This window comes from Hippopotamus amphibius, chromosome 1, assembly GCF_030028045.1.
Source record: "Hippopotamus amphibius kiboko isolate mHipAmp2 chromosome 1, mHipAmp2.hap2, whole genome shotgun sequence".
Classification (NCBI taxonomy): Eukaryota; Metazoa; Chordata; class Mammalia; order Artiodactyla; family Hippopotamidae; genus Hippopotamus; species Hippopotamus amphibius.
Genome location: NC_080186.1, coordinates 61,621,193 through 61,634,595, shown reverse-complemented (window position 1 = coordinate 61,634,595; position 13,403 = coordinate 61,621,193). Strand labels below are relative to the sequence as shown.

Genomic DNA, 13,403 nt, shown 5'->3' with positions numbered 1-13,403 from the left:
TTCATTGCAGCATTACTCACAACAGCCAAGACATGGAAGCAAACGAAATGTGCATCAATGGATGAATGGATAAAAACGTGGTATATATACAATGGAATATTATTCAGCTTTCAAAAAGAAGGAAATCCTGTCTGTGCTTTTCAATGGGAAGATAAACTCTCACTTAACTGCTTCTCTTTTATTCTCTGTTTACCCAGGTAGCATGATATAGTAGGAAGACCTGTGGACAGAAAGGTAGGAAATGCACTTTTGAGATTTTTTTGTTTTACTTCCTGAGTGACTTTTGTGCTTTAGTTTCTTCTTGTGAGGTGAGGGAAACAATCTACTAGGTTTCCTAAGGTATTCTCCAATTCCACTTCATACTCTATATTAAATAATTATACCAGCAATGCAATTTAAGCATGTTTACTGTAGGTTCAAATCACATGGGGAGAAGGAAAAGCAGAGTTCAGGAGGAGAGGAAAAGATATTTAAAAAGAAGAAAACTAAATGGGTTTGAAGAACAGAATCAAAAACACAGAAAACTAAAATTACAAGCCAATTCCATTTACAAATGATTGTTCTATGCCAAATATGGTAAAAAAAAAAAAAATTCCAGAAGATGGAGGAAACACTTTACCTGATATTTAGTAGCTTCAGTGCATTTAGCAGCACTCCCCTTTTTACATCATAGTCTATTTTCTGATCAGTTCCAAAGCTTGGCGCGCGATTGATCTGAAATTTACAAAGAAAACAATGAGTAACCAAATGTTGGTAGGTCAATCAATATTCAGCACAAATTTGTTAATCTAATGTGGGATCCCCAACCAGTAGAAGGACTCTACAATAAATCTCAAAGCTCCACATGGTAGATGGCCCCGTCGCCATTGCCACACCTCCCTTCCCCACCACCTTAAGTCAAGGAGTTGCAAGGGATTGACTGTCATCACTGCCCCTTGCTGCCTTAGCTCGGGATTTTCAGTCAGCACATCTGCCCTCTCTCTGCTCTCCACTCTCTCCAATCTATTATCCCATGAACTCTAGGGCTTAACTTTAGGAAGTTAAAGTGACTCATCCTAACAAAAAGGTTGGAGGACCAGTAATAATAATAACAATAATAAAAATGGAACAAAAAATAATATGCATGTTACTAATATAGTAGTAATTATATACATGTATGTACTTCCCATATTGAAAATATCAGTGTCCTCTTTTCACTGCTTTCAGATCTTCTGTATGAATTCATCTATTGCTGCCCCAAAAGTAAATTTTATTTCTTTCTATCTGGTTCAGACAATAATTCATCAATTTTCATTTCATTTCACATCACTGAAATTACTCAAAGGATACCATTAAAGGTAGCTGCAGACTAACCTGTATGAGCTTTTCTAACTGCTTAAGGACACATGGGAATAAATGAGCCATTTGTAGTGTTCTACTTTCCCACATCATTTCCAGGATTTCATTAAGAAGAAAAATAAGAAGTTACTATATATACCCAGAAATCTAGCATACAATATACTACCACTTCAAGAGCTGGTGTTTTTGTTTTTGTCTTTGTTGTTGTTGGGTTTTATTGCTACTGTTGTTGTTGTTATGAAAATGTAATTGGGATAGCAGATGTTTAAGAAAATTACTTAGTTAACTAATTAGTGAGAACACTGCTGAGTCTAAAACTACAGCTTATTTCATGACCACCAACGAACTCCACAGGCTCTCTCAAAAAACATTCATGCTATTACTCATAGAAGAGGATCATCTTATACAAATCCATCACCACAAGACACAAGATAACTGACAGCATGCATTTTACAACTGGCAGCTGAAGGAAATACCACATTATACTTAAGAAATCATCCATGAATACAAATGCCTCTAATTAGAAATGTGGCACAAAATCACTGCAGAAAAATTAGAAACAGAAGCCAAACAAACAACAGAAAGATCACCTACAATGCCACTACCTAGTGTATTGTTAACCATTTGATAAATGGTGTTCCAGATATTTGCTACACATATTTATAATACTCATTTTACCTTCTGAATACATCTCTATACTAAATATACTATAATCCAAGTTTTTCTCTCGACAATGTATCGTGAAAATCTTTCATGCCTTCATTTTGATGGCTACACAGTATTCCTTTTATAGAGATATGCCAAACTGTATTTTTTAAAATAGAGGTATGCCTTACTGTATAATGCCTTTGCTGATTTCTGATTTAGAAGGTGATGAACATATTATGATTTAGAAGGTGATGAACATATCTGTGTGATATGGTCTCAAGGGGAAGAGAATAGATTGGTAATTGCAAGAACATCCATTCATTCCAGGTAAATTTCAGAAAGGAAGTTTATTAATCTGCTACTTCAAAGCTCTAAGTATTTCCTCTTACAAGTATCGAGAAAGAATATAAAATATTTTATATGAAAAAAGTTTAAACCGTTCCATACTGATTCAAATCTCTGGAATTTGTAAAATAAAGATAGTTCTGCTGCTACATGTAATGGGATTATTAAAAAAAAAAAAAGACATTTAGGAACTGATGATTAAGTGGTTCACTGAAATGTTATCTATCCTTATAGAATTCCTTAATATTTCATTCCAAAATTGCAATCTGGAATTCTGCCAGGCATATCCTTCCTCTAGGATGGGAGTGAGATCTTGCTATAACACAGTCTTAGACCCTCTCTCTTATTTATATCAGATTCTTCACTCTACTATCATATGAAAGAAATTGGTCAATGAAGAAATGTACCTACACATTAAATAAACTAATACATGAAAAGGTAGAAAAATTTAATTCAATTAACATTTTGGATTTTTTTAAGTTTCATGAGAAAGGTAAAGAAAAAAATAAAAGAAAAACCACAAATGGCTGACAGAAAAAAAACGTTGAAAATTAGGGTTCCATCCAGTCAAACTTCTGCTCTGAAATGTGGATGGCTTCTTTGGTTCTCATTTCCTATCCCAATTGTAAAACAGACAAAACCCACGGTGTTAGAGTCTTAAAGCTCAGCAGCTTGTACAATAAATGTACGCAAAAAAAAAGGAAAATTACTAGATAGCAAATTAAATTAATAAATACTATTTTATTAACCATCCAAATCATAGTTCTATTATCAAGATAAGCACAGTAATTTCATGCACACATAAAATTTCCATAATAAATTCTGTGCTCCTAAATTAGTGCTGTTCTCTCTGGCCAGTAACTTCCCCCCAACTTTCCCAGCCCCCAGCCCCTACCCCCACTACCTACAGCTTTAAATACTCTGCTCAGGTGTTCCCTCTTCTGCAAAGATTTTTTTTTAAACTCTCAAATATATACATATACATGGAGAGATTAATTGCTCTGTTTCTCCAAGCACCTTGTTCTCTACTTATACTCGTAACTATTACCATAAAACACAATATCTGAGTCCCCACTGGACCAGGACAAGTATTCTCTTATTTTTCTTCTGTCTCACCATCTGACCCAATGAGTTGTTGAAATTAATTCAAGGATTAATTAATTAATTAATTAATTCAAGTATTAGAGTATATTCACACTCTACTCAATTTCCATGTTTTTCCCTAAAAATGTTTTCTATGATTGAAAATGTCTGCAGTTTGTCACTATGAATCCTTGCCTGCAATTATTCAGGTTAACTAAAAGTTATCACATGCTCAGAGGCACCTGCTACCTTATTCCAGTTGATGGCGCCAAAAGGTTTTTAACAACGTATGTTAGAACTACTATGGTTGCAGCTGGGAGGAAACACAAAGAAGGAAGATCTAAATAAGATTCTTTTAACTGTTTTGATATAATAAATGTTCATTACCCACAGCTGATGATTATTGTGGTGTTTTTTAAATAGTTATGATTGATCTGAAAATGATGAAAGTGAATAGAAAATGAAAATAAGTTATTGTGGAGTGTTTTAGCAGTTGTATTGATCTGGAAATGATGGAGAAAATAAAGTATGAAGAAACATGATTGCAAGCAATGGTATTTTTGAGTCTTTAAAAAATACAGAATTCAATCATTCAGTCAATTCTGATCTATAAGCTAATGGTAAGCTCCAGTTAGGCAAATGGTTTCAAAAATAGGTAAATAAAATACCTGTAATATCATTATCCCTTGCTATCCTTTCAGTTCTACTTCATGCAAGTGCCTTTACTTCTTTCCCATCCCATCAAAACTAAAAGACAAATAGCTGAGGCAGAAAAATAAATACAGGTAAAAAACAGGAAACGAAAGTAAGAACAGGAAAATAGCAAATATAAAGAAGAAAATGTCAGGCCCTAGTAAGGTGAAGGGCCGTGGTCCAGAGTCAAGTGCTTTCATATTCAAGAAACGGAGGAAGCAAAATGATAAGCAAAATTCTTCACATTTATCTTATTTCTAGGACCCAGGCAGGAACAAAATTTGAACACCTGACAGAATTGTGTTTGATTGGAAATATAATACACATTATTTGCTCATCGTAGATTCAACATACACGCACGCACATGATGCCGGTAGCCCTCAAACTGGAAAAGTGTTCTTTCCTAAAAATATATTTTGGATGTCTTGATCTCACCTATCACTCATTCAATTTGCTTTCACAAAACTTGATATTATAGATGTAACTTCCAACTTCTAAATCATCCACAAAAACCAGATAATCCACTTAAAATATAAAGTAGTTGTTGATGACATCTTCTAGAGTAACATGTTCCTTAAAATGTAACTAATCTAGTAAACGCTAACTGTTTAGATAGGTGTTATTTTCCTGACAAAGTTTCCTAAACACAGTATTTCATGGCCATGTGATCTATGACCGCAGAGCTTGATGATCAGAGCCACAGGATCTATCATCAGGGAACTTAGGGTGAATTGCTGGATGGGGTACTGTAGGGCCATGTGACTTCTAAGGTTTCTTCCATATATGATATAAACAAAAACATGACTGAAAACAAAGGTATAAAAATCTTAAGACAGCATTTTTATTTTTCCTTTATATTATTCTATATTTTCTAAATGTTAAGTGACCTTTTATAATCGAAAAAAAAATTATGACGACTCTGACCATACCAGGGACTGGCAGCAAACCCAAAGGCACAGGTGACAGACTAGACACTAGGGGAGCCCAAGGCATATAATATGGCCTTAAAGGAGAATTCAGGTCACCTGGGATGTTAAGTATGAAGTACTGATTAATGAACTAATTGGAGCCTCTCTCCTCTTGGAGAGTTTAAAGCAGAGACATACTGAAGCCAGGGAGCTACAGTCCTGCAGCCCAGGCACCCACACAGAGGAAAGACAACATCCAGAAGTCATGAAGTGGTAGAGCTGTGAGGCTGAGAAAATAGTGGAGAAAGTAGACAGCAAATCAGTAAAAGCAGATCCACACATATATGCAAAATGCCTAGCCTAGAAATTCACCCAATGCTAATTTGGGAAAAGTAACATCAAACACATTGATCACTCTCAGAACTGTTCTATTCCCTGAATTCTCATTCTCTTCCTCCCACATACTCCATTCAGATCTCTTTCTGCTCAATTAATGAAACAACTGTGCCAAGCATACATTAAAAAAACATTTGTTTCAATACACAAGAACAGTGATCACTTCTCTTTCTTCTTAAAGGAACGCCTTACCTCCAGAAGCCATGGCTTTAGTTTTCTATCCAACAAAATATCAAATCCCAGGACTTCGAAGCAGACACTTTCACTTCCTGGAGGTTGACCAGGTCTGCACATTCGATATGCATGTAGGACATGAGGTTCTGCTACAATCAGAGTCTTTACCACCAATTCCTGTAAAGATTGTGATTAAAAAAGATGAAAAGCCTTATTTCTTTGTATCTTGTTTACAAACATAGAAATCAGGCCTGAACTTAGCAACTAGCGTCCCGGCTAGGTTCACAAAGCTCTGTGGCATCTAACCCCTGCTGTTGCTCTGACTTCATTTCACCCAGCTCTCCCCCTGCCCACGGTGCTCCAGCCATGCTCGCCTTCTCCAGGCCTCTCGCACTAGCTGATCCCTCTTCCTGGAACACTCATCCCCCAGTATTCCCATGTCTGGCTCCTTGATATTCAGAAAGTCCTTCCCTGACCCCTGAGTCAAAAGTAGGCACCCATACATCATTCCTTACTGCATCACTACACAGTATAGGACCAGCTGATTTTTTTTCTTTTTTTAGAACAGAATCCCTGTCTGTATTATTTACAGCCCCCATTCTCAGTGCTTACAGTAGTCCCTGGCATTTAGTAAATGCTCAAAAACATCTGTGAACAAATAAAATAGAAGTTTATAAATGTGGCTTCCATTTGTTAAATGAGTAAGGGTAGGATCGTATGCTCAGCTTCTCAGAAACCGTACAGGAGAGGAGGAGGTGGGAGGGAGGAAAATTCCAAGGAGAGTAAACTATTTCACAAACAACATTATAGAACCTCTGCTTAGACAAAGGCTGAAAGGCCAAGAGGACAGAGTCTGGGAGAGTTGGGTTTCTCTGTGAAGTGATGATTTTCTAGTTCATAAGGTTTATCTGAGATCAGAGTACTGCCTATTAACAAACTAGCTATCAACATTTTCAGTGAGGACACAAAACACTACCAGGCCTTTCTACTTGCTAAATGTGCAACCTGTCATGTTGCTTAAACTCTGTGAGTCTCATTTTTCCCAAATGTAAACTGTCAATAGTAATAATACCTGCTGCAAAAGACTGACAAGAGGACAAAATGAGACTCCATGTAAAATACTTAGCATAGTGTCTAGAACAGAGTAAACCTTCCACAGAGGTTAGCAACTTAACTACTAATGCTGTGTTTATTCTGTCATTCTTCTAGAACTCCACCTCATAGGTGAGGTCAGACATAAACATTCCGCTGCCTGGTGGGAGCAGTATTTATTACATAAGAGAAAAAAAGAGGAAGACAAAGTCAACCTCACTGTTACCCAGAATTCCAACCCAGACTGTATTCGGGTTTATCAGAGATGCCATGAGAGGCTGTTCTCAGAAAGTTTTATTCAAAATAACAAATTTATGGTAGCACCACAGTATATGGATAGAAGAGAGAAAAGACCACTTTATATAAATCTTGAGATATTACTGAAACCACCTGAGTAGGAAAAAAAAGTTAAAACCTTAATTAATAAGTGTCTACGTGAAACAAAACAGGCTCCGGGGGTGAAGGGGGGTGGTTAGAGGGAATGAATCTTTAGACTCTGGATTGCAAATATGTGTTTTTTCTACATAAAAAACAACATGCTGTTAGGAATGTAGAGACAAGACTGCAGGTATATGTGAAATCAAGAATGATACAACTAAACACAAATTCCACTAATCAAATCAAATTCCACTAATGCTTCTGAGAATTTCCAGTATTGCCTTGAAAGATGATTTGTAGATTTGCACCTAAGTATATAAAAAAACATTCAGTAAGGATGATTTTATGAGTGATTATGGTCATTTTTTATCTCCATGGCCTGATTTTCTATTGTTTCTTATTCATTCTTGACCAGAACAAAAGTACACATATCCGTTCTTCATAGCAGGTATTGATTAATGTTAGTTTTCATATATAGAAAGCTACTTTTTAGAGAAATTACATCAATAAAGTAGTCACTGAAAAAAAGTTCTGTTAAATTCATGAAAATTGTAAACTATTAAGATAAAATTTTACCGCACAATTGCCCTCCCCACCTCCTCTTGTCATTTTCTTTTTATGCTATCCCATTGATTCACCTTAAACAGATATCTATAAGTATACGAAATTCTTAATAAGGAAGGCAAATTTTAAAAATAATTACATAGGGCTTCCCTGGTGGCACCGTGGTTAAGAATCCACTTGCCAATGCAGGGGACACAGGTTCAATCCCTGGGCCAGGAAGATCCCACATGCCATGGAGCAACTAAGCCCGTGCACCACAACTACTAAGCCTGAGCTCTAGAGCCCAACAGCCACAACTACTGAGCCCACACACCACAACTACTGAAGCCCATGCACCTAGAGCCTCTGACAAGAGAAGCCATCGCAATGAGAAACCCGTGCACTGCAAGAGTAGCCCCCACTTGCCACAATTAGAGAAAGCCTATGTGCAGCAACGAAGACCCATGCAGCCAAAAATTAATGAATAATAAAATAAATATTTTTTAAAATAATAATAATAATTACATAAATACATACAGTTTGACAAGACAATTTTAAGAAAGTACTTGGAAAAAACAATTTATTATTTATTAGTTGGTTACTTATAGATTATTAATACACATTATAACTAAACGATGCAAAATTTACCCATTTATAGAAAAGATGATGAAATTGCTCAGAGCTTAATAGGTCATATCTGAAAATTATATTTTAGGCTCTAACAGAAAAGTTCATTTCCACACCTTCTTATTAGTAATAGTCCTAGTTGTATACCTTCTCCTAATTCAATTATGTGGGGAAAACACATTAATACCAGTGTCTGCAAAGATAATGATACTCATTTTTCTCTCTGATTGATTCTCTCCATACATTCCTCACCAAAGCAACCCAACAGGTTCCATCTTTTCACAGACTTTCCTGAAGGATCAAACCCATACGGAAGTGAAAATTTTGGTGAAAAAAAAAGAGTACCAGAGAGCATCCAAAACTTTCTTGCTCTCACTGAGCTAGTCATCAAATGACCCATTCATTAAAGCATTCAGGTATCACCATGTAGGATCTTCCATCAATGAGCTATTGTCCCCAAACTGCAAACTTCACCACTTTGATGCTTCTGACCCACATGATAGTAAACGATCAGTATTAAGAATATGTTTCGAATTTCAAAAAAACTGGGTTTGATGAAATGAATAAATAGTAAATAAACAACACTACTGTAATCAAATTTCTTGTTTGGATATATTTAGTATCTCAGGAAGATATGATAGAGAGTTAACAAATTGGTGAGAATCTGACCAAATCCAAATGACAAACTTTAAAATTTGATGGAGCCCCTAAATTTTTAAAAATTTTGAATTTGTTGCCAACATTTATCAATCAGGAGACTTACGGCATCTATTGACAAATTAGAAGAGTGAGGTACACTGGACCCAAAATACCACATGGCACCAATAGGCTGGTGCTGAGTGGTGTCTTTAGACCTCTCACGCTCTTCAAATTACCACCGTTCTCCACATGCCCTATTTTCTTCTGTCCAGACTACTTCACTCCTTTTTACTTGTGTGACACCTAAGGAACTTTGGGTTTACATTCTGTGATACAGAAAATAAGATTTAAAAAAAATCAACCAACAAAACAATCAGAAAAAGAATAAATACAATGTTGCTGATTTTCTCTCTGATTTTCCCAAGAGAATCAAGTTCAATCAGTGCTGAACTTTCATGTCCATTTTCCATGATATATTTATTTAAATATATATTATCTGTCCCAGAAGGAAAGCTAAATCAAATTGTATAGCCCTAATCATGTTAAGTATTTTCAATAGACGTACTCCTCTAACTATGAATACCATTTTAATATTTCTGCTAGGATTAATAAAGGATCTGTTTCACCAAGGTTTATCTTCTCATATGTGTTTCCTTTTCTCTCTTTACCCTTACCATCTGGAATTTCATCTACTGCCATGGCTTTAAGTATCAATTGTACCTCATACATACACTTTTAACTGCCTGTTTGACTTTTTGACCTGAGAAAGCATTTCAAGTTCAACATATCTAAAGTAGAATTCATCATAACCTCCTGGACTTTTAAAAACTTAGTTCAGGTGTCATTGCCTCCAGGAAGCCCTCCTCCTCTCCCCATCTACTCAGAGCTACTATGTGTGGTCTTCCTCTGCATCCGCACAGAATCCAATGTTTGCCTTTATTTTTGTACTTACTACGTTGCACTTCATTAACTATTTATGTATGAGTTTTTCCTACCAAAAGTTTTTTGAGGCTTGGAGCTATCTCTTCTAAATCTTCAAATTATCAGCCAGAGACAGGCTTATATTACAGGTTCAGTAGATGTTTACTGAAAAAATAAATGAATGAACCAACAAATAAATGAATAGAACTCTTTCGTCGGCAAAACTAAGCTCTACATCTTCTTCTCAAATTCCTTCCTATTCTATTTCAAATAATGCCACACCCATTCTCCTTATAGTTATTCCTTAAAACTGCAGAGGAATCTCTGAATACTTCTTTCCCCCTTCCCATTCTGAACATTCAGTTAATCTCAAGGTCTACCTCATTGTCATCTCTTACTGTGGTTCAATTCAGGCCATTTTTTTACTTAAACCACTCCCAAGTGCCTTCCTCGGCCTACTCTTGGTCTTTAACCCATCTTACACCCATTTTCAGATTTATCTTTTAAATTCATGGTCTTTGGCCTTATTACTTTCCTCCCTTAAAAACTGAATGAATCCTTACTGTCTACCGAATTAAACCTTGATTCTCAGACCTAAAGCTTGGCCTCTGCATATCTTTTCAGCCGTAAGTCCTAATGAATCTCCCAGAAATACATTATGTGCCAACCTGGACCATTTTTAACTATTCTCATACCTCCATGCCTTTAGTTATGCTTTTGCCTCCACTTAGAATTCCCTCTTTCTGATCCATAGCAGTAAAAGTACTACTTATCTATTAAGGCCCCTGACAGATTTCACTTTCTTCATAAAAACACACTTCATCTGCCCAATCTAATATAATCTGTTCTTTATTTACAATGGTTGAGGATCCTTTCGATGAATATGAGGACAGTTCAAATTGTGAAACGGTATAATCTTACTGAAATATCACTCCAAAACTTAGCAACATCATGTTGATTTGCTTGTAGGAATTCTGTAAACCATTTGATGGAACGTTTGCTGCCTTTGTTTTCCGTTTCATCCCTCTCAAAACGCTCATTGTGCTTGTTTACCGAGTAGTTTGTCAGATGCATGTATAACTGGGTCTGAAACAAGTAAGAAGCAAAGTTGTTATCACCTATGAGATTCTAGAACCACAAGGTTTCACAAAAAAGAAATTATCCAAAGAGGAAAGACAATTTTAAAGTTTAAAATATACAGATTGCTAATTTCATGATTATATAGATAATTTTCAAATAAAACACAATGGCACATTTTTCTAAAAAGGATTGTAAACATAGTCATCTACAAAATTACTTTGCATACTACTGAAAATATGTCTCCCATAGAAGGGTATGAAAATAATAAGGATATATACAGTAATTAAATGAAAATGTGAAATTATATATTGCTAAGCAAGAAAAATGCTGTAACTTTCAGGTTTGTTTTTCTTAGTCGGTTTGTTTTTAACGTTTTTCTAAAATTTTCATCCTAATTTGTTTTGGGAATACTATAGATTGCTGAGAGAGCATTCTATATCTTCTGAAACAAAAATTTAAAAAGTGAAAGCTCAAGTAAGTAGCAGAAACCTAGAGGCAGGATACCAATCTCAACCTCTGCCCTCCCATCCTGACTGGGAGATCACTGTGACTTGTTAACAAGACAGAGTGCACTTAGAGTCAGCAGACAGAAGCACCACACAGTGCTATACAGATGTCTAAATGATTAACAGTAAATGTACACTGCTCCATAGTGGAGTTCTTAGGCCTTAGTCACTTTATAGTCTTATGTTTGTTAACACTGTTGTCCTCAAATAAACTCCAAAAAGAATACAAAATTTAAAATTTCTCTTAATTGTCAATTAATATACATTGCTGACTCCTTATCAGTCTATCGTAAACATTCACGAGGTCTATAAATCCCACCCTCACCATCCTACTCCCAGAGACCACTTTAGATAGCAACGTTGCATCACAATGAATATATACTTTGGGCACATGATTCTTACTTTGATTTCTTAATAACCAATGATATTTATATCATTTTATTTTCACTTCAGTAACTTAAGTCTACAGTACTGAAATCTTTGAAGCAAACATGCAAAACTGATTATATGAACTACATGTTGTTTACTAATCCATATGCCCACCAGTAATTAAGAATTTTTTCCATTCATTGGACAATATTTAAGGAGCACCCACTACTTGGCAGGAATGTGTGCTGTGCACTGTGGACACAAATATTAACAAGACAGACACAGTCCCTACCTTCATGAAAATTATCACTTTAAGTGATATTTTTCAAAAGGAGTATAACCTCACATTTGTCTAATTTTAAGTGCTTGATTTAAAGAAAAAGGAAATTAATCAAACTATAACATTTCCTAGTTTCCAAAATAGAAATCATTTTTGTTTGGAAAATAATTTTTTGAGGAGCTCTCCCTTTGGCAGGAATTTCTTAAAAATAAATGCTAACATCAGTACTAAAAACCCTAGCTATCCTAGTGGAAAAGTGAATAAGAAATGGAACTTTGCATTTTTCTTAAAACATTATCTTTGTACGTAGGACTGGAAATGCCACAATTTCACATCTACCTTGACAAAAACCCCCTTCTAAACAGTTCATTGTCAGCTGGATGTTTGCCATTAAGAGGAGTGATGGTAGCTATGACTCAAATAGCAACCTGCAAAGGATGAAAAGGATATAACTCTTCTCCACACTATTTCTCAGTGTATAGGCTCAAAATAATGAATTGGAATATACAAAACCTTTCAAGGATTGGCTGACTCCTACACTGGTAGCAAGAAAAATGAATGTTTATTATATTTCCATTTCTGAAATTCTCTCTTATGATCTCCTTACATGTAGTTTATGAATATTTAATTGTTATATAAATATACAGCTCATGACAAAATGCACACTATTTAAAAACTGGAAATACAAAGAAGGAAAAAAATATGCAGCAGTTTGCTGTCCAAAAACAACTAATAGGAGCACTTTGGTTTATTTTTTTCCAACTTTTTTCTTAAACTTGTCTTTTACGTAATAGTGATCTCACTTCAAAGTTTTGCATTTCACTTTTTTAAATTTTTCATATCTTCATGTAGGAATTCAATCATGAAATTTTAGAGATATATGAGGAACACTGATGTTTATACAGGAGAACATCATTTTTCATACATGTGAAAATCAAAGCCAGGAGATTATGTGACAAGAGCATTTGGCAAAGCGAAACCTAGAGACCACATTTCCTAACTCCCAGTCTTTCAATATGATTTCCTAACCCAGTGTAGTTAAGCAAATCACATACATACAACTTAAGAAATTAGAGTAAATCACTTTATCATCTAAATGAGCTTTCAAGTCTTGCCCTTTCCTATCTTTTCCTTTACTCTTTCCTCTCAAAACATAACTGTCTGTCTTACATATATATAATCCAGCCTTATCCACTCCAACTATTTTAACTATAATCTATAAGCTGACAAGCCCCAAATTATGCCTGTAGCTCAGTTCTACCGTCTGAACTTCAGACCTATACAGTGTGTCCAAATGCCAACAGTACAGGTCCATTTGGGAGTCACACAGGCATCTCAAACCAAACACAACACCTTTGTGCAAAACCTTTAAAACCTCCTATA

General features: G+C 35.4%; 1 protein-coding gene across 1 annotated transcript in view; it reads right to left on the bottom strand.

The window, feature by feature from the left end:
• TTLL7 (tubulin tyrosine ligase like 7) overlaps window positions 1-13,403 on the bottom strand; it is a 152,685-nt gene that overhangs the window by 70,566 nt on the left and 68,716 nt on the right. Inside the window, exons 8-10 of the mRNA XM_057714942.1 lie at window positions 10,707-10,871; window positions 5,604-5,762; window positions 620-714 (exon numbers count right to left, since the gene is read on the bottom strand). Coding sequence (XP_057570925.1) covers window positions 620-714; window positions 5,604-5,762; window positions 10,707-10,871 — 419 coding nt within the window. The remainder of the gene's footprint in view (window positions 1-619; window positions 715-5,603; window positions 5,763-10,706; window positions 10,872-13,403) is intronic.